Below are 24,530 nucleotides of genomic sequence, written 5' to 3' on the forward strand. Positions count from 1 at the left end.
GACTTCCCGGCGATCGGCGAAGAGAGCGAGAGAGTGGGTGTTTTTATACCCTTTCAAAGAGTATAAGAGTGTTTAGTGAAATGTTTGTACGACAGGGAGGGATCTTATCGATCTTATAGACTAACGGTAAGTGTGGGACGAAACGGACTCCACAAGTGTTAAAAAGCTTTAAAAGGTAGAACCTTTTTTGTAGCTTCAAATTTAAGTCTGAATGTATAAATAATATATTTTTAATACTTAAAAGATACATTTCGACTTCATTTTAAAATCATTATTAGGATTTTTATCAAATATAAAATTATTAAAACATTTTTTTTGAAGCTCCTGTCGATTTCGCCCCACTTATCCAACGTATTAGTAATAGTAACGATGCCGCCAATACATTTTTATTTAATAGGACAGAGTATATAAAATTCGGTGTCTGGGATTCAGGTTCCTTTCTCGTTTCTCTTTCTAGAATAGCCGCGCTCTCTCTCTCTCTCTGCCTCTCGGTGTCTCTTTTCCTCCTGTCGCCTGATCTACGTGGCTTGCATATTTTGATTGCATTTTGATATTCCGCCATGATTGTAGTTGTAGTTTGGCTTTAGTCTTAGTTGCTTTGATTAGTTTAGGCGCCGCTGGCGGTGACAAAAGTCAAAACGGGTGTCAGCTCCTCGAGACATGATCACTTGGCTTGCACGGGGAGCATCCCATCTTTCAGTCGAAATTCCCCACTACGCCTCGTGGCGGTCGAGTGAATTTTAAGGGATTTGGCAAACACTTTTCCCCGGTCAGCTGCTTGAACATTTATCTTATCGTAGTCGCTGTACTATTGTCGCTGATCTGCCAAGTTAACTCTTTGACGCCGTGAAAATTAAGTGCAGTCGAACGGGCTTCTATTGAAATTTGGTTTTGAAAGGTGGAGGTGGGGCAAAATCGACCTACCAGTACGATTATTATTGGTAGCAAAATATTGAGCTCAGACTTAAAATAGACATTTTATAATTAAACTGTAATAATGTAAATTACTTTTAAAAATGACTTTTTAATACTATGGTCTCCTTCCTGACTCAATCGCTAAATGGGGCATCAATCATCACTCAACTCGTTTTTGAGTGGGTTTTGGTTTGTGTACTACATGTATGCCCACGCATTTATTTTAGGGGTGCTCCCCTTGACATCTGTAAATCAATTAGCCCTCGCAAGAGTGTCTTGTGTAAGAGAATATTTTTATTTTAGATTTTTGCAGATTACATTTCTGAGACATATAGTTAACTGGTTCGAACTTAATTGTTTTAGGTTATTAGTTATTAGTTAAGAGTAATAAACTTTTATACAAAGTCTTAAAAAAGTTTTTATAGTCGATTATTTATAAATTTTAGAATATTTGTAAATAAATAGCTCTGAAATCGCATAAAAAAAGAGTTATGGCCGTTAGTCATTATAATTTAAAATTCCTAATCAATTCCATAATGCTTGAAAATAAAATCATTATCAAATTTCAAATCCCCCACTTAATACCTGCATAAGGGGCTCAAAATTTCAAAGACCCAACTAATGAACCATTTAAATTGATTTTCCTCGTCGCCTTTCTTTTTCATTCCAACTCTAAGACCATTTTCGACCCACATGAAATCTGTCGTACCCACATCAAATTTTTGTCCCAGACAAGCGGAAACCGCTGGAGCCGAATGCAACCAACTCCATACAGAAATGCAGTCTCGACTGTGCGGAACTCGAAATTGTGGCTGGATTGTTGGGCCTCCTCCATGGAGAGCGTGTATCTGTGTGAGTTTTATCTATGGTCTATTTTCGATGTGCGTGTTTGGGCAACATTCACTCATGGCGGTTTTGGTTTATGTGCACGAATATTTAAGTTTTTCTTTTATTTAATCAAAGAAATGCTTTCGTAGTGCGTGATTTGAAATCACATCTCGAACGCGATGATAATGCAACTCCGTGAAGGGTTCACGCTTTTTGTCTTTCGAGTGTCTCAACGACTGCAAAACAAAAACGTACTTTGATTGCGCACTTTCTTCATTTCTTCTTTGGCTGCCAACGCAGCATCCCATTGAACCTCTCTGAAAAAGGGGGTTTTGGGTGGACGAGGGGGTCTCGAAGGGGTTAGGAGGAGGCTGAGCCGGCCGGCTAAGTTGCTTGCCTAGTTGAAAGCCGGTTTCGAGAGATCCCTGCGTGCATAAAGAAGTGGTTGCTTGAGTGGCTCGTTGCAGTTTGCCGGTCATCGGCGTAGACCAGATGAGATCGCTCAGGGGCGTATTGAAAGGGGATCGTAGTCAATAATTACACTTACATAAGTAGTGAAAATAAACATGATTTTCCTTTACTCCAAATCCAACCTAAACCCATTTCCTTATTTTTTTTTTTTCTTCAAACATTTTTCGGAAAGTGAGTTTAGTCTTATGCATCTGATCGCCAGCCATTCGTGATTCGATTTCGCCTACTTTTTTTATATGTTGATAATTCCAAATTCAGACCCAGAAATCCGTGAATTAAAAAACCTTCATATTTCTAAGTTTTCTATAAGTTAATTAATTTGTATAATAATATTTAGTACCCTTTTGCCTACTTCCTTTTACTGAGGTATGTCTTCCTTCCTTTTTTCTCAGGGTGTTAACACCTTCCCTTCCTACCCTTATTACTTTATCCTCTCCTCTTCCCCAATTACAATACTCTCTTTCTCTGCTCTTATCCAAAATCATTCTACAAGATTTCTCTCTTGGGATGCACTTGAAATGCACTTACCGCAGCCTCTGTCTGCACCCGCTGGCAAATTTAGTGGTACACACTTTTCACATAAATATAGCATGCCTATTTCTGTGCAGATTTTCATATTTTCTCATGCATGCGACTTTGGGATGCTGTTGTAATTATAGTTTGTTGGTTTCCAACGGATGTCGTTGGGGACCATTTAAATTTTTCAATTTATGCGGGCGACTTTCCATTTTTCTCTCGTTTAAGGTGTGGTCCCATGTGGTTGCCTGTGGGCTATGAAATATATAGAACATATGATTTGTTTTGTAATAGTGTCTTTAACAACATAGTTTTTGTTTTTAAAGTTATTTATTAATAAAAAAATAAAAAATCTTTAGAAATCACATGTACAGCCGGGTAATAATAGTGAGTTATAGTACAACTTAAGGGGTCAGTTGAACGTAGGTAAGTTAGCTCGTTTTGTATTCGATTTTTGGGTGTCCAAAACTTTAAAACGCTCTCCTGAAAAGTGGCCATTTCAAAGTCGGTGTACACGATCCTGCAAAATCTAACGGACGGATAGTTTTGAAATTTTGCACAGTATTTCTCCACTAAATTCCTCAGGTAACGCTGTCGAGTTTTTTTTTTAATTTTTTATTTTTAGTTCAACAAATATGTCGACGTTTTAGGAGAAAATCGGGGTTTTTGACTTTCAAGTGCCTTAAAAAATGGGAAAAAAAAATTAAAACTTGACAGCGTTACCTGAGGAATCTTGTACTTTAACTAATGCAATTTGATTTTTTCAAAGCAGGTGATTCTGTGACCAGTTATCGTGTACACCGCAAAACGTGTTTTCTTCGAGGCGCCGTCGGATACTGCCTGTATCTCACTCAATTTTTAATATTTTTGGATGAAAAAATTTACACATGTCGTTTAAATGTTGCTCTATCACATGCAAAAACATGCAAAAAATTGAGCTTAGACCATCCTATCGCCAATAAAAATTCTCATAAAATGACCGATTTTGCTATAGCCCCCATTAAGGCTATTTAGCGCTTTAACTGATATATCCGTTTAAAATCAAGTTTTAAAAAGGTTTATGTTGCTTTTATATTAAAACACGAGCTAAGCCAGAGAACCCTTAAGTAGAGTTCTATTTAGTATTTTCAGAATCTAAATTAAGTTTAAGTCTCTAAAAGGAATACCTTATTCTCGAAGATTCGAATTTTATAGAATAGAAAAAAAAAGTTGAACATTACAAGTTTTTTTTTAAATTAAAATTGATAAGAAAATAATAGATTAGAAAATAAATTCACCATCAATATATATTTTTTTAATATTTCGTTTAAATTACATTTGGAACGACTATGGATTTTTAACACAGCTGCTTATAAATCGGTAAAAATAAAGTCGATTTAATCAATATTAAATTTTTATTGCTGCAAGGGTATATAAACTCCGGCTTCGTTCGTTGTTTTGTTTATAAAATAAAAAATATTTGTATAATTTTTAACAATTTAAGTGGTAAAATAAAGATATGCTGGCGGTATTGATTTGGAATGATCCATTTATGAAAAATTAGAAAAGTACAACAGTCATTTAAATATTTTCTTATTTAATTTTCAATTGAATACTGCCTACACAACTAAACCACTAACAGAAGCGATAATCATTTTCTTATCTACAAATACTTCGTACTATTTAATTTATAATTGAAAACATCCTAATTTAAGTACTTGAAAGGTTGTACAAATTTTTTTAAACGATTCAATAAATATTTAATGTTGGGGTATTTCCGCTTTGGAACATCATTCACCGGCTGCGTGAGTCAAAAGAAAACATACCATTCTCTCGCCAGTTTCACACGCCGAAAGTGGAAAGGTACCACCTTATGTCTAGACAATTAGCTAGCAACAAACAAAAAAACTCAAGCCAAGCAACACGGGCTGAATTAAAGCATAATTAATAGATGGGCATAGAGACACGCGTCGGAGGTTCCACCGCAAAAACGTGAAAAACGGCTGATGAAACTGGCTGGGCAATCAGTATCAGTCGGGACACGTTATTAGCCATCGTCGATTTGCTATCAGTCATTGTAGACCTGATAGCATGTTTTATTTATTATGTAGACTAGTTTCAGAGCACCTCTTGCGGCGATTTAAATTTAGACACAAGGCGCGCGACCTAAACGATTTTTGCGCCTTATCAATGCAGTCGAATACGAACACCCAATCTTCAGAGAGATCGCCACCCAAAAGTGCTGATAAACTGCGCAGCATAAACTTAAATCATAAATTTAGAACTGGTTTATTTTTGGGACGCGACAGAAGACAGACCGCCGCAGAGTGATCAGCATGCCGTAACTGACCTAGAGCACCTGCTCAAAGCGTGATCGCGAAATAAAGAAAGAAGCCAGAGGCTGTGGAATATATTTGACCACACGATGCCCACTAATCGGATTTGTTTACTTTTTGGTGCGCTCTTATAAATCAAAAATCATTTGGAATACACAATTCTGAAAACTATATAATTTAGTAGAGAAATAACCATACATTGCATAAGACATAAAGTTTTAGACACAAAGCTAAATATTTAACAAATCTAGGAAGGTAAAAAGAGGAACAATATTACAAATCTAATAAAATCTGAGGATATTGAAAATTTCTCGGATTCAAATTCTTCACTTATTATTCTGTTCATAAAATCGAAAATATTACTACTACTACTATTTTCGGAATTAATAAAATGTTCCAACTTAGTCCTTTAAACCGTTTGTCTCATTACTTTTGATATATAAGTTAAAATTATTATTTTGTTCAGCCAACCCCTCTACAAAATCAATACACCTTTAAACTTTACAAACAAATGGCATTGCAAAAGTTAAATTTTTGGCAAACACCTTTGGTGTGAAAAGGGGTTCGTTGTTCCGCTGCGGAAACGGAAAGTCGCAAAACGTTAGAACTATAAATAAGGCAAGCGATCGGCATGTTAGCAGATCTTTTGCCATATTGGTCCGGGGTCATAGGCAATCTGAGATCCCAAGCTGCGTTCTGTTGCGTGTTTTGCTTGCAATGCGATCGCGTAATTTTCCATTGCAATTGCAACTATTGCGATCGGCAATCGACGATCACACATCGACACTCGCCGACCAACATTAAAACAAACTTAATTATGCGATTTATTATGCAAATATATACACGCGCGCACATATAGAAAGCTGAAGCTTTCAGGCAAACAGCAGCCGCATCTGAACCCGACCACAACTGATCACGTTTTCGCCGGCTGCCTCAGATACCCGTAATCGTAGGGCGATAGTTCCATTGACATCGCCAGACGGGCCCGGCTCTGTACACTGCGGTATCTACATATATAGTGCAATTATCTGGGCAGACGAAAGGCGCTAACGCCACACCGTCTGATATCGCATGTCTGCTGATAGTCGCGAAATAACTCCCCAAACACCCTAAAAATAGGCAGACGAAACCTCTTCATTATTCCCTTGTTAATCGGCAAACAAACAGAAAGGTGCCACTTATCAACACCTGTTTGTCGTCGGAACAGAGTCGAGAGTTTGGCCAGTCGAGTGTTTACTGTGGCTAATGTATTTGTATTCAAAGTCGCCGTGCGCCTCCAACTCAATTGCGTTTTGTAATACCTTGCATTTGATGAAGTAATTAGCAGGCGTCGCCTTGACTAAGGTGAGAGAATTTTTCGTTTGGTTTTAAGGGGCAGTATTTGTGTTACAAGGGAGAAAGTTTACGTATACAAGATAAGGAAAAAATTCTCTACAAATATTATGGGGAGGGGAAATGATGGCTTGGAAGAAGATGTTTCCTAAATTTTAAAATTTTTCAAGGGGTTAACTATATTTGATCTAGACTTATATATATTATTAAATCATTTTTTATAAGTCTTAAGATTTAATATATAATTTTCTATATTATTAATAAATTTGTGTACTTATTACTATCTTATCGTATCGGTAAAGTCATTTATAAAGACTTTTTTCAAGACTTATTTACTGAGATTAACCTTTCTTTCTTGATCTTCATATCATTAAAAACTTGATATCAACCAAACAACAACACCGACCTAATATAATCAAAATGTGTGCAAAAAAAAACTCTGTTAATTGACAGGTTCCAAATTGCATTATTGTATCTGTCAGCTGATAAAATATTTTTGCATAATTTTCCAACCTGCCTTTTTGGATTGCTACCTGATAAACAATTAAAGAAACATAAAAATGTGGCGTGATTGAAATTTATTTTTAGTTCATTTAAATGCAAGTAAATACTCCAGGTCTTTTTTGTTCTTCGTAAACAAATCTCAACTTCGTGCTGATATAAAGATGATGCTGCTGAAAAGGCAAGTAGCCTTTTAATATAAATATAGAAGTACTTAATTTTGTTTGATAAATGACTATGAATATTTTTATAAATGTATATTTGTTTTAGTGTTAAACACATTGTATATGCTGAACTTTTTTCACACATAACTCCAATCGAGACAGAAAAAATTGGCAATGCTCACATGAAAACGACACCGGCTAAGCAATTCCGCCTTTCTTCGCGACCAGCGATAACGGTATAAGCCAATGAACATCATTTTCCCATCCCGCCACTTCCCCCTAAAACCGTTCATTAATGGTTCCGGTTTGTGCGACATTAAAATAAAAGTGAGAGAGGAAAAAATCAACCAGAAAAATATGCTCAAACATTGCATTCAATGTTAAGTGCGTGCATTGCACTGCCCAGATACAAATGCATCTGTGGATGGGCATGTATCTGTATCTGTGCAGCGCTGTTTGTAGATACAACTAGAAACGCGTAGACAAGTTTGAAATTTACATGGCCGTCGAGTGAGTCAGTGGGCTGCGATATTTCTAAGATACAATCTGGCTGAGTTTTCTGTATCTAGAGAAATTTTCGGGTAACCCAACAAATGCGCACTTTGAATTTTGGCACAAATTTTGATTCAATTAACCTTCCATTTCAAGAGAGGTCAGTCTGCAGTCTTGACTAATATCTGATTGTTTTCCATTATTTAACAATCTCCTATCTTATTTCCCTGAAGTAGTTTTCTTAGGTGGTCATTGAACTCAATATGAAGCTTCTTAGAAAAAGTATTTGCAAGACAGTTTATTTGTTTTCATTCTTGGTATACGTTTCGTTCTGATGCAACTGGGATATCAATCAGAAATCTGATCCTGTATGAAATTTTGATTTAAAAAACTTAATTAAAGTTACTCCCTTGCCGACCGATAAGTTAAATATTTGTTAGCTTGTTATATTAACAAGTCGGGGAGGTTTCAACTGGGTCACCTTTTGGCTTATCAATGCCTGTACATATAAAAATTAATAATGAAATAAGTAGGAATGCAAGGTTAGCTGGACAATAGCGATTGTTTAAACACTTTAACAAAAGAACTGAAATTTAATATAATTCTGGAAACCGGGATGAGGCCCATTTAAGAAAGACTTTACATAATATAAATTATAAAAAAAGTATGTGTTTCTTTTTAAAGATTATAAAATAAACTTTAAAGACTTAACCAAATGTTTTTAAATTTTGGATTTATTCATAAACATATATTCTCAACATTAGAAACAAATTCTTCAAAATAGCTAAACATATTTGGATGGCAAATTTAATTTATAAAAACGTATGCCTTTTGGTAGGGTATAAAGCACAGATTATCATTAATATACCTTACATATATTTGTATAATTATACAGACTCATGTTTAAATATAAATTACAACAGACTTACTGCGAACATGATTGTAAAATAGGAGCAAAAAAACTCATAACAAAATAATCAACAGGAAAATGCATCTGAAAATTTTCCACCCCAACCTGCGTTTCATATGCGCAAAATAAAGTTCAAAACATTTCAATAGGCTGCCCTTTTACAACTTTTTTGCTGAATACTGCAATAGTAAAAATCGTAATTCGTAGTATTTTATGTCAATCGAACGCTTTTATTTAAGGGGAATCCTTTTGTATACCTAAAGTAATCACGTGTCTTAACAGGTGAATCGAAATACTTCCGGCCAGGACATAAAATTGTATAAGTGCTCGTCTGGAAAATAATTAGGGAATTGGTAAAAGTATACCAAAAGTGAAGCAAATATTTCCGGCGATAATGATTGCAAACCTTATCTGATCAGTTAACGCCCACTAATAAAGCGGATGGTAAATTAATCAAAAATAAACCAAAAATAAACTTTCCATTTAGTTGATTTTCCTCTAATTTTGCCGTTGTGGTGTGAATATTTCTCAACGCCTACACATGTTTTAGCGAAAAGACACCTGGCTGCACAGTGAAAAAACTAAAGATTAAACAGAAAAAATGTTGTATACCATGTACTTGTGAAGCATAGGTATGAAAGTAGGTAAAACAAGTTTTTCTAATATGTTTGGGGATTCAAAACTATTGCAATTATAATTAAACAGAAGCATACGAAATGATATTAATTATAATTTTAAATAATGATTCTTTCTGTGTAAAGGAGTTAATTAAATCAGCAAAGTGCAACCTAGTTTAACGGTTTCAGAGGTTTTTGTTTAGCCTGCGAATTTCCTCTCTTATTTTTTAAACACCTAATAGGTGCTTGTCTAATCGAGCGTTGATTAAGAACACATTGTTCTTGTGTCGCAGTGGGGGAGATTAAATTGTTGTTGCCAGCCGGTCGTGCGACCAACTAAAATAGCAAATATAACTCCTGCCCCCTTACCTCCTCTTCCTTTCTTCAATGTTAAGTTCAATGACTAAATTTGAAAACGTTGTTCTTGCTACTTTTCGACGGTTCTCCTCGAGAATCTCCGGCAAGGTTTAATCAGCCCGACTGTCTGTTATCAGCTCTATATGCTGCGATGGCCTAGTTTCTTCATCGTTTTTGTGGAAGATGGCGCAAATGGGAGGTGCAGAGGTGTGAGACCAGGGGGAAGGTCAATTAATAAATTTAATGAACATGAATAATGCATATCAAGCTGAGCCCCATGAGTGGGGAAAGTCCGGCTTGGTCTCCGTTATGTTATACATGGGTTGAAAATAATTTAAAATTACAATCGCATGGGTGAAATAAACTGTTTTTAAAAGTTGAGTTAGACAGAGAATCTTATATATTTCATATATTTAATTCAAAAGATTAATATTTATTACTTCTGAAATTGCTTCAAATTTATTTTAATTTTTTTTTCACAAATTTCGTTAAATTGCATTTGCTGATACACTCTGACAATCTTTGTTGGTGGTCTAAATTTGCCGATTTTTAAATATTTATTAATTACGCCATAAATTTGAATATAAAATTCCAATCTTTATTGAGATAAGAGCAATATTCTATTCGTTTAATTGGGCTATTTTCGAAAATATAAAACATTCGGACTGCGACTTAACTTGGACGTGGAACAGACTTATACACCTGATGATCCACTGATCGATTGAGTGATCAGGCCTAGTTCCGCTTGGGGGGTTAGCAGATCACCGATCGAGGGCTTAAAATAGATTGCCAAGGCCTTACCGAATCCTAAGGTATTTTTAGTTGGAACTTTGCCTTCCGGATTTGTTATTGATTGCCGCCGATCACGCCCACCTAATCAGGTCCGATAATCGGCCCTATTCCAGCAAAATCCCCAAGATTTCGTCGAGCCCGAGTTTCCAGGCCCTTACCGGGCTTACTTAAGTCTGGCGTTGGCGCCGCTGTCAAACAGGGTGGAAAAAGTCGCTCACGTTGCTCGGATTCCCGGGCATATAGTATGACCACTATCAGTAAATGAAGTATTTCAATTTAGATTTCTGGGCAGGCTGGGGGCGATTAGTTAACATTTGTTTTCAGCGTGTCCAGCAGCGGCCTAAAGGCCCAGAGCCCGAGACGGATGAGATAATTAGTGCCGCATGCACAAACACACACCCCCCTTTTGCGCCTAGTTTGCATATTTATAGACAAGGTTTATGGGTTTGTTGTGCCCACCTCCAATCTGGGATTATAGTACCCGCCGGACTCTGCCTTCTCCAAGACCTCGACTGCGGCTCCAAAAACTGGCGAGATTGGCTCCTTCCAATCTTGGCGATAGGGCGGTGGAGGTGGGTCGCTAATGGGTGTGTTTTGGTGGGCGTTCAGGTCCCGATCGCCAGATAAGCGCAACAAATTTGTTTAGATAATGAGCAATGACAGACAGAATGTTGGCACAAACAAATTATACAGCAGTTTTCAGGTTAATTCATTATCGCATTTATTTGGAAAGAAATTGTGAGATTTTTGTAATCATTATACATAAAGTCTTATCTAATAACTTTGTAAACTTGCATACATTTGTATGAGGATAATCAGGGGGATGTAAAGAAATTTTAATGATAACTAACTAGACTACGTTTTATTTTACCGCATTACTACTATAGTTAAGAAGTTAAGTTCTTTTTTTCAAATGGAAATTTATTTGCAATAAAAATTTATTTGTAATAATAATGGATAGATTGAATTTTTAAAAATATATTTGGGCTCTTAGACGGTGATGAAAATATTAACGTTTTTATTTGAATCTACAATTCATTGGCGCCCATTAACACTGCTTGGCGTAAACTGCTTGTTAACCACTGTTAACCAAATGTTAAATATATCTGTCTGGCATCACTGGCGCACGAGAATGTGTTGCGCCGCACTCTATCTTTTGAGGGTTTTTAAGAGAGTTTTTCTTATTTTATTACAAAATTGTCCAAAAACTAAGTGGAACGTTAAAAAACATAAAAAACTACTTATTTATCAAATGTGAAATTGGCTGGGAAACGCCCGCTCTATACCGTTATTTTACGAGCTGTCCTCCTTGGTCACACTGCATAATTTTGTAAACAAGCAAAAAGTAATTTAGCATAGAAAATCCACACAAATTAGAATAGCAACACCATGGTAAGTGTTTTCGTAATTGCACTAAGTAAAACAACCATTTATCCGCTGCTCGGTTTGCAATCTTCGGGTTTATTTAGACACTGATATTAATTAGAGGACCAGAACTTTGGCTGTTCGTACAATTTAAGGGGAAAACGCTGGGAAACCCAGTTTAATAGTCCGGCAGGATCGGTGGTTCCGGGGACCTTTTGCCGCCCCAGGAGTGGAACCGTTGCTTCTTGCCCAAGACCACCGAGTTCCGCTTCTCGTCCCGCTGCAACTGGGATTTAATGCGGCATCTCTCGATGACGGCATCCCGGATGATGGATGAAAACTCCGCGTCCCCGAATTGGGCCATCAGTAGCCGGAAAAAGGCCCAGATCTCGCCCCGCTGGGAAGTAGGTGGTGGGGCATAGTGCCGGAAAAGCCATCCCTCCGAGTCCGAGTCCTGTCCGCCTGGTCTCGAGTTGTACGCATCGCAGACGTCCTCGAAACTCAGGATTGCCTGCAGGATGAACCTCCGGTACTTCGAGAGTTGCAGCTCACAGGTGCCCAGCTCCGAATCCTGCCCAGAAGTCGGTGCCGGGAGACTTGCTCCGTAGATCTCACGGCCACAGGCCAGGAACACTATCCAAAGGACTATCTGCATCTTCACCAGCGGTTTTAGCTGCCCCAATCCTCTCGGCCAACTGCGGTGATTGGCGCCGCGTTTCGCTGCTTATATAGCCACCCGATCCGTGGTGCACTCACCACCCAACTACCAACTTTGAAGTCCATAAAATAATTATAAAACGTTTGTCGTTCGCATTTTCTAAGCCGTTACACACGTAGCTAAATAAATACGAGTGCGTATTAATAAGCGTCTACCCGTTTTCCACAATGGCAACAAGTGTCATAAATTTTCACTCGCTTAACTCGCTTCTCCCCTCCGAACTTAGTTTATTAATCCTGCCCAGAGATAAACGTGACGTGCACTTGAAACTGAGACGAGCTCCCCGAACGGGCTTTCCTTATATGCTAGGTTTTCCCAGCCCCGGAAAATGAACCACCCACCCACCACCCACTCACTCAACCCTTTTTGTGCTCGCCACTTGTACAAATTGCTCGCTGATTAGCAGGCAAGCGTATGAAATTAATCATATGCAAATATCGTCGACTTTTCTTTTCCTTGACGCGACGTTGTTGCTGTCGTGGGAGTTCTTGGGATCCCGGTTATCCCTAAAGGGTATCATTAGTTTATTAGGGCAGCTCGAAACGCACACGAGTTCAGCATTTGCGACCCAAACTAGGTTAAAAAGCTGTCAGTTCGTCCTCCCGGTGAAAATATGGTTTATATGGGTCAAGGATTTCTAAGTAAAATATTAGCTTTTTACACTCAACAATATTGAGTAAATTTGGGAAATGGTTTATAAAAACAATATAGGTATAAATTAATTATTTTAACTGCTTAAATATCCTTTCCTGATATGATTTTGATTGCAGTATATACCTTAAATTATATATTTATCAACTAAAATAACAATAACAAAAAATATAACGCAAGTAGTAAAAAACATTTCAAGGGTATTAACTACTCCCACGCCCTTTTTCTTTATGTTTTTCCAAGTGCTCTTCATTTGGTTCGAGCCCACTTGTTGAAGCGCTCTGGTCTTTAATTTACTTGAAAACGTGATGGGTTAACTTGGCTGTAGGCGTCCTAGAATCGAAAAGGGGAGATGCAAACTTAAATTATTTCCTTTTCTCAAATTACCTACATTTTATTTGGCCTTTACAGAAATTCCGTTTCTGTGGCGAAGGCGATTGTCCCGACTGGGTTTTAGCTGAGATCATTTCCACACTCTCCAACTTAAGCATTGACAACCTGGAACAACTTAGCGATCTGGTGGCTCTGCGAATTTGCGGACAGACATTTGAGGTATGTATATGTTTGTGTAACTAAAAAATATTAACGAAATGTTTTTCTGACAGGAATCTAAAATAAAATCCCTGACATCCACACTAACTAATGAGGGCAAAACCGCTGTGGCTTGCATCCACTTTATGCTGAACAACGCAGCTCGCTATAGCTGTACCGAAAGTATTTTCGGAGAGGAGATCCAACAGCTGGGACTGCCCAAGGATCATGCCGCAGCCATGTGCAGAGTCCTCCAAAAGCATTCCGCTGCCATACGCCAAACACTAATAGACAAAGCTTTCAGAAGTGCGTGGTGGTATTTTACCGAATTAAGCGGCCAAGCTCTCAATTTAACAACCATTTATTTCAAGCTCTTAAAACTGTAAAACCTCTAAGTTTTAAGATCTTTAAAAAGATATCAGTCTTGAAACTCAATTAACTAAAAAATCAACTCAAACGATAAACCCCACATAATGGGAAAATTAAAAAATGTACAGACTATTGAATTTCTATTTTTAAATCTTTTGGATAATGCTTGATATAATTTAGTGAAATGATTTCAAAGTTAAACCGAGAGCATGGCTTTCAGATATTCTATATAAGTTTACCATATCTTAAATATATTTCTTACTCCTCCAAAGTTAATGAACTGCAAAGCGTTCGGGATATAAGCTCGCCTGGACAAACGCCGCCGAATTACACCACTTTGGAACTAAAAATCTCGCAAGAATTGGTCGATGGCCTTCCAAAGGACACCACGCATATTCTTAACATAGATCGAGCACAAGCAAAGGCTCTGCTTGCGGAGCTGAAATTGGCACGCGATGCCATGCAGAAATACGATAATAAACAAGATTCCTAAAGTATAAATTAATAGTAAATCGATTATTTTGTTTACTATTTTTAAATGTTTTCATTATTATTAATATTTATATAAAAAAAGATTTTTTAAGTGAAATAAAAGCTTTGGAACGAAGTCTGGACTAAATACTTCATCAAAAGCTGTATCCTTATTTGCACAAAAAGCTTATTTAATTACGACTTGAGACATAGATGGCGTCCTGAACGTTTTTTATTTGAAAAGTGTTTTTCTTATATGCAGTTTTTTAAAAGCTTTTAAGGGCATTGGCATAAATTTTATTTAATAAAAGGACATTACCAGAAAGCATTTACATTTATATTAATTTAGTAAAATAAATTGGTCTTAATTAAAAATTATTCAAAGAATAAAGGTTTAGAAATTATAGTACAAAACAGTGCATTATTTTATTATTATATAAAACAAATTAGGCGAGACTACAGTTCTTAGCAATTAAATCTAATTTTTGTTAATACTTAAAGTTCCCTCAATAAATTGGCAGATCGCACTCATAAATGTCATCAAAAGCCAGCCACAGATTTAACCCCTTTCAGCCGACATTTAACCCAAATCGGCAGCACAGATAATATTGCAAATGCCCCATGAAGTGTGTCGAATTTAATCAACTGCCCTGCGACATTTTTAGTGCCCATGCAGCCTGATTATTAATTATAGCATAACGTGCGGCGTAAATAAAGTGAAATTTGTTAATAAAAGGCCGGAAAAATAACCCTTTTCGTGGAATAGGGGCTTACCTTGCTCCTGCTTTCCACATTTGCTTATCATCCGCTTTGGCCACGGCAATTACCGTCGCATCCTTTGGCCATCTTCCTGCTTCCGGTTATTAAAATTATCAGCACTGGCCAAAGGGAGGTGGAAAAAACGAAGAAAATTTCAATTAAAAGTGTACAAAAAAATAGGAATAAATTAATTTCTCTCGCTTGCTCTGTCTCTCTCCGGTGGATTTTCTAATTATGAGCTTTGGCTGCAGCAGCTGCGGAGGTTAAAAGTTGCCTTCGTTTTTATAGCAAATTTTGTTGTATTATTTTTTCAATTAAACTTGACCATGTCAAAAGTGAAAAAGACGGAGAGAAGTCCGCGACATTTTGTGATTGCTGCGCTTCGTTTTTTTTTTTTTGGAATATTTTCATTTTATTTTCTGAATTTTTTCTGTTTTTGGCCACATGTTGCTGACACTTGCAGCAGCCGCTGGGATCCTACTTCCCTTCTTTCTTGAATTTCCGTCCCACTTGGAACTTTGATTTATGATGCCCAATGAAAGAGATTCAGCACCGCCCCTTTTGGCATTGTCACCTGCTTTTTAATTAAATTTCTCCTCAAGGTCTCAATGAACTGCTGCATTGATTTCTGCCCCTCTTCCAGCATTGTGCAAATATCATATCCGAAGGTAAATAAATGTTCCACGTAGCTCTGTTCCAATTACCCCGGCAACTATTTACTCAGCATTTAGTTGGCGGTGCCTCATGCTCATTTCCGTCCTTCGTTCGCGCAAAATGATATCTAAACATTCGTAGTGTGGGTGTTTGGCGCAAAATTCGTGTAAACAAGGCGGCAATGTCAACAGAAATGGTTCACATAATATGGTAAGGAGGTGAGGCTATTGTGGATGGATGGGGCGGCAGAAACTTGTCTGTCAAAAGTGTGGGTAGAAAGGTTAGTAAGAAGAGTTCTTTCAGCATAACACACACTGCCTAAAGATCTTCCAGTTACTCACACTTCAAATAAAAAAAAACCATAACTTTTAAGGGCCACATTAATTAAGTTCAACTAACTATAAATATATTGAAAACAAATTTTACAAACGTCTTATCTCTTAGACGTATTCTGGACCTTGGATGATTGATTATGTAATAAGAATATCAAGCTTGTTAAGGTATTCGTCTTTAATAATTTTTTCTTCAATCGACTTGAGCCACAAATATTTGAACAATGTTATAATACCATTTACAATAATGATAATTAAAGTAAATTGATTCAAAAGTATGTAATGTTACCATTTGTGCAAATCGAATTAAAGTTGAAATTTGATACTTTTACTTTAAAATACATATAAGATTTGCTTTCAATTTTTATTAATGAACCTTTTTATATTATTTTTATAGGGTTACACTAGTTTTTTGCCATTATTTTCTCTGCACTTAACGGCGTAAAATAGTGTGGTAAAATGATCTTACTTGTTAACTCCAAATTTGATCAAAAATGTATAGAATTTCTATCAAATGTTGTTTAGAGACCCTCGTTTGTGTTCCCAACCAAACTGGGATACCGCAACCCACAACCGATTTCGTCTGGCAACGCCCAAACATGTGTAGCGTTATGTCAGCCCCACCCATCTGAAACCCACCTCCAAACCATCCAAGCCATTTTAACCATCCCAACCATCCTGCAAAAGGCTGTCACATTACGCGCCTGTTACCATATCTTTACAACTGTATCTGCAGATCGTCCTCCACGCACTTGTATGACAAAGCACAAAACTTAAAAACCTTATGCATGTGATTTGAGGGGTGATGAGGAGGAGGAGGAGGTGGAGTGGGTGGTGGGTGTATTTTGTTTGGGCGGAGGACACAAGTGTTAGCCTTTTGTCTACGGTTTCGGTGGTGGAGGCCGGAAATCCTTCTTGTTGCTCGGTTGCTGCTTCCGTTCCGGTTTTTAGTTCGACGATGATGCGATGTCGCACCCCTGCGATGACTTTTGGGGTGGTGGTGGCCACCACTATTCGCCACCCCCTGGGTGTCCTTCGTTTATCGAGGCAGACGAGGGGAGAAGGAAGTTTTTGACTTTTTCAATTTGACTTTTGCTTTGGGTCTTCCTCGCCGGGTTACCCTAGGCGTAATAATGAAATAAACGTTTCGCTAAATGCCTACGTATTTCGCACTGAGGGAAAGGGGGTTGCTTACCAAGGGGTGGGAGGGGATCTCATTCAATTAATTCGATGGGATTTTGGTTTTGCGAGCTCATTGTGAGCAGAAATGAATCAAGTGGAGGTCCTGGTTTTGGATAACCACACTTGATTCTAACGAAATGTATATATTTAACACAGCAAAATAGTAAGGATCACTTGTTTTATAATAATTAAACTGAAAGTCAATTAGTCCGATCAACATTTCAATATTTTCATTTAAGTTGAATTTTGAAGGAATTTTTCTGGTACACAGCTGATCGAAATTTAACGATTCTAAGATATAGTCGTTGAATTAAAAATTACGCCCTTCTTTTAAAGTGAAATTTCCTGCTTAAATTTTGAAGTTTTGAAAAGTTTTCAAAGACGTTTTAATGAAAACCTTCTTCAATCACGACATACTTTTGCGCATCCATCGAGTATTCATATGAACTGAAAACTTCCTTTTCCACACCTCCCAACTGGTCACACCTGAGAACATGGCCAAGTGGGTGGTGAAATCCTCCGCACCCTTGGCCCAAAGCTGGTGGAGATTGACTGCTCCACATTAATCAACGCATAAATTTAACGCATTATTATTTATGTTCCTCCCACTCGCGAGCAGCCGCGCTTGTTTCATTTTCGAAATAGAAATTGTTTTACAAATGTCACGCGTACTGAAACCAACCCCGACTCCTTCCATTCACAGAAACCTCTGCAATCCTGAACAAAATAAATGGCGCTAAAATGATTCAATTACCCAAAACGAAAAAAAACAAAGAAAAACATTTTTTTTAGGGAAACAGGTGGCCAGGGCCAGGCGACAAATTCTTGGGCTAAAAATTTTAGACGTGTTTATTGGCGGGCTGCTGCGAGCAGAGGGGTGGCACACACCTGTGAAAATGTAATAAGCGAAAATAAGATTTTAATTGCCAACGTTTATGGGTCGCGCTGAATGCCATTTTAATGTCCCAAATCCCATGAGCCACAAATGCCTTTCAAAACTTACCTTTACTTACGCTTTCTCCTGTTTAATGCAGGAATTCGACTTCAAAAAATCTATGTCTATGCCTATAATTTGTTAATAGCTTATTCCTTCAGTTAAAGCAAGCCCTTTTATTATAAATTGTGTAAGAATGCATTTTTTCGATAAAGTAACTTTATTTTTCATCTGAAATACAAGTTTCCCAAAACCCACATTTTTGTAATGTCTATTCAGGCACTTTCCTCTGGTTTTGGGGGATATAGCTCCTTTTTCCTGCTCTTAAGACCCACATTGGTCCCATTTGGGGTTCTAGGTCCCCAGGTTCCTGATATATTGCAAACTGATGTTCTAATTGCCGTGTGGATTCATTAGTTCGTTCTATTTGGTTTCTCCCAGTTTCAGTTAGAGCTTCGATTTCCAGCCAAGATTGCAAGATTCGATTCCTTGTTTGTCCTGTTCCCCGTCGTATTTGTGCTGGTGCGTATCCTGAGTATCTGTGTGCTTTCGCTTTGGTTGCATCCACTGGCAGGCGAGGCTAATGCGCAATTTCCACTTACCCTTCCCCATTCAATTCACGCTTCGTTAGACCCAAGGGAAAGACACTACGGGGTTATTCAGCTTCGACTACGTCCTCCTCACTTTTTGGTTGGTATTCTGCACTTAATTTAATGTTGTGCTGTTGTCAACGCAAGTAAATCAAAGTTGCGACTTTTATTTATGATTTCATTTATGCACTTTACCATTAACTAAAGTGGTCTTCCATAGGACGGGGTTGTCAAGGCGGGGAAAATATAAAATAACCCTTTTCACAGTCACATAAACTCCACAATTTAAACAATATGACATCATTTTAGAAATTTTAAAATCCTTTGGTGTAATTGTAATTATTGTGCATTTTAGTAATCAAATGTTTTTGTTTTTGTTTTTTATTAGTTTACTTTTATTCCTTGTACATGATTTGTAATCTTGTTTGGAATCCATTTTTAAAGGCTTAAAGTATTTTAAATTAAACAAGAGAGAACGCTATAGTCGGGTGCCCCGACTATCAGATATCCGTTACTCAGGTAAAGGGAGTGCGAGGGAGATGGAGATAGAAACTTTGATCACGCATAACTTTTTAACGAATGGTCCGATTTCTTTCTACATTTCGATAGGTATTGATAAACACAATAAAACTGCATTTTTACTTTTCCGAAATATTTAAATTTTTAAAATCGTATATAAGCGATTGTGGGCGTTAAAGGGGGCGTGGCACCTTTTTGAAACAAACTTGCGCAGCGTAGGAACTCCTAGAATCTGCATGCAAAATGCCAATCTTCTAGCTTTTATAGTTTCCGAGATCTCAGCGTTCATACGGACAGACAGACAGACAGACGGACAGACAGACGGACAGACGGACATGGCTATATCGACTCGGCTAGTGACCCTGATCAAAAATATATATACTTTATAGGGTCGGAAACGGTTCCTTCTAGCTGTTACATACTTTTGCACGAATACAATATACCCTTTTACTCTACGAGTAACGGGTATAAAAATTCTAATAAAAACAGCCGGGTTTCAAAGAATATTCCATATAAATTTATCCATCAACTTTTCATTGTCGAAATTGTCCAGCGTTGAAAATACCCGGCGAAGCTCTCTATTTTCGTTTGTACGTCTAACGTAAGTCATGGGTTCGCCCACCTGTCTAAAAATGCCCCAATTAGCCCGTTTGAAATCCATTCAGGTCTGATCAATCAGTGGTAGTCTTATGGACGGAAAATAAACAGTTTCTTCGGGTCGTTTGTACTATACATTGTGTTCCAGTCGCTAAATGCTCCACTACTGTAACGATCCCACATACGACTCCTCGAAACTCCTTTGGACCATGTGCCTGGAAGTGAAGCGGTGTGGATGCAGAGTGCCAGTTCCCAGTTCCTGCTCCAAGCCCAGATCTTGCTGTAATTCCGGATCCTGCTGCGGACCATGTGGCTCTTGTGGGTCGTGCTCAAAGGGCTGTGCTACCTGCTGTACCTCCTGCTGTGGGATATTCCCCGAAACATGCTGCGGCCCATGGTGTGAGTCCTGCCTGGATCCTGCCTGGTTCTCCTGGCTGGCCCCCAATATCGGCCGAGCCTGCTGTTGTGCTTGCATGCCAATTTGTCGGAAAAAGTGCTGCTGAGGACGAGTTATTGGGGCGTTTCATAGCACACGGTGAAGTATATATAGAAATAAAGTCAAGTGTTTCCCATTTCGAATTATCATTTTTTTTTTAAAAGAAGATTATTTAGAATTTCGGAGTTTAAAAATGAACTTAACATTAAAAGGATTTTAATAAAATCGGTGTTAGGTAATACCACGCGGAAGGTGGTTTTTTTATAAGTTATTCACTAAGCCTATAGGCTTAAAAACATTAAGTCGTTCTAAGCATTACTTCTCATCTGTGTTTATAACACAAGTAAAAAAAAGAAAAAAAGAAAGATGTCGGCAGCTGAAATTGAACTTGCGGTGCTTAGATTTCTGGACAGACGTTTTAACCCCTAGGCTACTCAGACAGGGTTAGAACAATTTTATGGTCATTTTAGAAAATGTTTCCTATGTTATAGAAAATATTTCTATATTTTGGGATTAATTTCTATTTTTTAAAAAATATTTCTATTTTTAAAAAAATATTTCTATATTTAAGAAAATATTTCTATATTTAAGAAAATATTTCTATATTTAAGAAAGCGTTTCTATTTTTTAGGGTTATCGTATTTTTATGGTTAATTTGAGAAAATTTTTCTATTTTTTAGGGTAAATAATTTTTTAGGGCAGAATTTCTAATTTGAAGAAAAAAATTTATAACAAGAAAGGAAAGCTAACTTCGGGCGGAGCCGAAGTTGATATACCCTTGCAGAATACTCTGTAAATTATATTCTCCAAAATTATTCATATGATGCATTCTTAATACTCATAAAAAATCCGAACTTCCTAACTTTAACAACAACAAAGTTATGGCATTTCCAATCGTTCAGTTATATGGCAGCTATAGGATATAGTCGGCCGATCCTTATGAAATTTGATAGGTCGGATTGATTGGCCAAAAATAAAATCCATAGAAAATCCCAACTTCCTAACTTTACAAACACCAAAGTTATGGCATTTCCGATCAATCAGTTATATGGCAGCTATAGGATATAGTCGGCCGATCCTTATGAAATTTGGTAGGTCGAATTGATTGGCCAAAAATAAAATCCATAGAAAATCCCAACTTCCTAACTTAACAAACACCAAAGTTATGGCATTTCCGATCATTCAGTTATATGGCAGCTATAGGATATAGTCGGCCGATCCTTATGAAATTTGGTGGGTCGGATTGATTGGCCAAATATAAAACCCATAGAAAATCCCAACTTTCTAACTTTACAAACACCAAAGTTATGGCATTTCCGATCAATCAGTTATATGGCAGCTATAGGATATAGTCGGCCGATCCTTATGAAATTTGGTAGGTTGGATTGATTGGCCAAATATAAAACCCATAGAAAATCCCAACTTCCTAACTTTACAAACACGAAAGTTATGGCATTTCCGATCAATCAGTTATATGGCAGCTATAGGATATAGTCGGCCGATCCCGGCCGTTCCGACTTATATACTGCGTGCAAAGGAAAGAAGGGTGTGTGCAAAGTTTCAATCCGATAGCTTTAAAACTGAGAGACTAGTTTGCGTAGAAACAGACAGACGGACAGACGGACAGACGGACAGACGGACATGGCTATATCAACTCAGGAGGTGATCCTGATCAAGAATATATATACTTTATAGGGTCGGAGATGTCTCCTTCACTGCGTTGCACACTTTTGACCAAAATTATAATACCCTCTGCAAGGGTATAAAAATAAGTACAATTTTTACTAAAATATAGAAATTCTTTCTTGGATTTAGTCACCCTTCAGTTTATGGCGACAATTTCTACATTTGAGAAACACTTTCTTGATTTAAGAAAAGTTTTCTTGTTTTGAGAAAAAAATTTCTTGAAAATAGAAATATTTTCTTGGATTTAGAAAAAATAAAGTTTTAGGGCGAATTTCTAAAATTTAGGGTTAATTTTGCTATGAGTGTACAAGTAGACATCGGCATGTTAACAGCCCATTCTGGCAATTAGTCTGCGACACAGTTACCTTTTAAGAGAACTTTGGTCAGATAGAATTTTTCTCATAATAATTGTAATCCAATATAATCTACCATTAGACAAAAAATTAAATCTTACTTTCTGAAGAATAGCATTAAATAAATACATTACAAACTTTTTACATTCTAATTTTATTCATCATCTAGGAATACTTTGGTAAGATAGAATTTATGTCAAATCACTTTTGATCTAATATAGTTAAAAATTAGTCAATATATTATATTAAATCTTATTTTTTAAAGAGTAGCATTAAATAAATATATTAGGTAGGTATAGGTACAACTCTGTGTATCAAAAAGTTTACCTTGAAATTCTGTGACTTTATGTATTTGATTTTTACTCGATACTTTTGGGATTTTTTGGAGAATGAAATTCATTTTGCAACAAATATCTGCTGCTTAAAAAAAATGCCATTGAATGTAAATAGATCAACTATTGTACTTTATTACCAATAGGAGAGAAATCTTGAAACGTCTATTTAATTATATTAAATAGTTTTTAAAGTTTTTACTTAATACAGCTTTAAAAAATTATTATTAGTTAATTTGAACTTGTGACCCAACAAGTTTTTGGGAAGCCTTTAGAATTGTGATAACAGAATATACTTTATTTTGAAACCACAAGTATTTGAGTACAGAGCCACTTAATTCCCATTAATCAAATTACAAACAAGTCCAAGTGCTGCAAAACCGTGCAATGAGGAATATTACTAATTGCCCTTGGTATGTGCGTGGGTCCACCCTCCACAGGGACCTAAATATCCACACTGTGGAGCAGCAGATTGGCCTACACACCAGTAGGTACAGCGACAGACTCCTTAGTCATCGGAACCGACTCGCAAGAAGACTCCTGCCAGCTAGACCGCTCAGGCGGCTCAAGAGACTTGGGTTCGCCAAAACAGACAACCATAAATATGATCTCCAATAAAGTCCTTTTGCTGAAGGCATGAGGTTCGGTTCAAATTCATATACAAAACTACATTGTCAAGGTACTTAAAGATTGTACGGGTTCTATGTTTAAAAAAAAAATATTTAAGAAAAAAAATTCCCATTGGCATTTTAATTTTATAAAAAATTCATTACCATTGAAAATAAAATTAAGCAAAAAAATCATATTCAGTTCAGTCCAAAAAAATTGTATTTAATTTTTTCAAAAAGTACTGTAAATATTTTGTCAGGATAAGATACATAAACCCATTAAATCTATTAGTTTAAGACTTAAGACTTTCACTTAAAATAAAAAACCGCGAAATTTATTTTAGGACCGTAATATACTTTTACGTTTCAATTTAAAAATGAGAGCAATAAAATTGTCTTGTCAACTCAATAAACCCACGAGCAGTCCACCTTAGTCTCGCAAATATACCCCTAATTGAATGCAAAATAAGAGAAAATGCAATTTTGATACCGCAACTGGGTCGCCATATTGTAAAACTATAAAAAAAAGTACATCAGTGTAATTCGTGCAAATCGCAAATCGTAAAAATTGAGCAAAAATTTTCAGGCGTCGCGGAAAGAACCGCAACAAATTGGGCCAAAAGGGCGAATTAGCCAGCGCGGCATAAAAACGCCGCATAAAGACGCACTTGCTGGGGATCAGGGCTAATAAAAAATTATAGATTTTCATCTTTGCATGTTTAACTTTTATCGCGTGGCAGTTTCACTCCGCTCATGTGTTTTAGGCCCAATTCAGGTTGGGTTTGCGGTTGCCTTCTGTTGCGGATTTCTTTTGCGGTTTTATGCTGCCGCAACCTGAGCGGGGCATAAAACAAATGTCATACTCAGGACCGAATCATGTGTGTCGCCCAGCCTCTTTCTTCCCCGGCTATAAAGATGTTTCGTATTTTTGCATAATCGTCAATTTTTGATTTTAAAAATTCGCCAGGAGGGTAGCGGGAAAAATAAGGGAGTGGGTACACCGTTGCCATGCTGATGTTCTTGGGTCAACAATAAAAATTCATTTTTATAATCTTTACATGTGTTACACCATCAATAGCCTAGGTATAAATATTTATTACTATTTTACGATTGATTTAAGTTTGGATTTTTCTTACCTTTTTGGGGAGGCTTCCCTTCGGTTATATTAGCAAATAATGTCATTGAAGGTCTCCTTAAGGGTTTTTAAGGTTGATGCAATTTTAAAAGCTTGGA

The 24,530-nt window shown here is 37.0% G+C and overlaps 3 protein-coding genes across 4 annotated transcripts; 2 read left to right on the forward strand and 1 right to left on the reverse strand.

Annotated features, from left to right (window-relative positions):
* Positions 1-21: 21 nt before the first annotated feature.
* Positions 22-14,349, forward strand: LOC108053082 (COMM domain-containing protein 4). Of its 2 annotated transcripts, none has more exons than XM_044461533.1 (4): positions 22-126; positions 13,356-13,496; positions 13,550-13,781; positions 14,117-14,349. In XM_044461533.1, exons 3-4 carry the CDS (start codon positions 13,622-13,624, stop codon positions 14,335-14,337), a joined length of 381 nt encoding a protein of 126 aa, XP_044317468.1. In that variant the 5' UTR covers positions 22-126; positions 13,356-13,496; positions 13,550-13,621; the 3' UTR covers positions 14,338-14,349. The 2 variants fall into 2 exon arrangements, with proteins under 2 accessions (XP_044317468.1, XP_016991146.2); XM_017135657.2 differs by lacking the exon at positions 22-126 and adding an exon at positions 11,381-11,602.
* On the reverse strand, positions 11,640-12,601 carry LOC108053083 (leucokinin). Its single transcript, XM_017135658.2, has one exon. It carries the CDS (start codon positions 12,228-12,230, stop codon positions 11,754-11,756), a length of 477 nt encoding a protein of 158 aa, XP_016991147.1. The 5' UTR covers positions 12,231-12,601; the 3' UTR covers positions 11,640-11,753.
* Positions 14,350-19,808: 5,459 nt separating the features above from the next.
* On the forward strand, positions 19,809-20,465 carry LOC108053084 (keratin-associated protein 5-4). The gene is made up of 2 exons (XM_044461673.1): positions 19,809-19,886; positions 19,951-20,465. The coding sequence occupies exon 2, from the start codon at positions 20,038-20,040 to the stop codon at positions 20,383-20,385; it is 348 nt and encodes a 115-aa protein (XP_044317608.1). The 5' UTR covers positions 19,809-19,886; positions 19,951-20,037; the 3' UTR covers positions 20,386-20,465.
* The last annotated feature ends 4,065 nt before the right edge of the window (positions 20,466-24,530 follow it).

Source organism: Drosophila rhopaloa, unplaced genomic scaffold (genome assembly GCF_018152115.1).
Source record: "Drosophila rhopaloa isolate 14029-0021.01 unplaced genomic scaffold, ASM1815211v1 contig_47, whole genome shotgun sequence".
In the NCBI taxonomy this organism is placed as follows: Eukaryota; Metazoa; Arthropoda; class Insecta; order Diptera; family Drosophilidae; genus Drosophila; species Drosophila rhopaloa.

What these genes read in the sequence shown, in the direction of transcription:
- LOC108053082 (XM_017135657.2), top strand. An exon ending in TTTGCGGACAGACATTTGAG is followed by an intron (nt 13,497 to 13,549) that starts GTATGTATATGT and finishes TTTTTCTGACAG; the next exon opens with GAATCTAAAATAAAATCCCT. An exon ending in AATAGACAAAGCTTTCAGAA is followed by an intron (nt 13,782 to 14,116) that starts GTGCGTGGTGGT and finishes ACTCCTCCAAAG; the next exon opens with TTAATGAACTGCAAAGCGTT.
- LOC108053083 (XM_017135658.2), bottom strand. Translation starts at nt 12,230, where the DNA reads ATGCAGATAGTCCTTTGGATAGTGTTCCTGGCCTGTGGCCGTGAGATC.
- LOC108053084 (XM_044461673.1), top strand. Translation starts at nt 20,038, where the DNA reads ATGCTCCACTACTGTAACGATCCCACATACGACTCCTCGAAACTCCTT.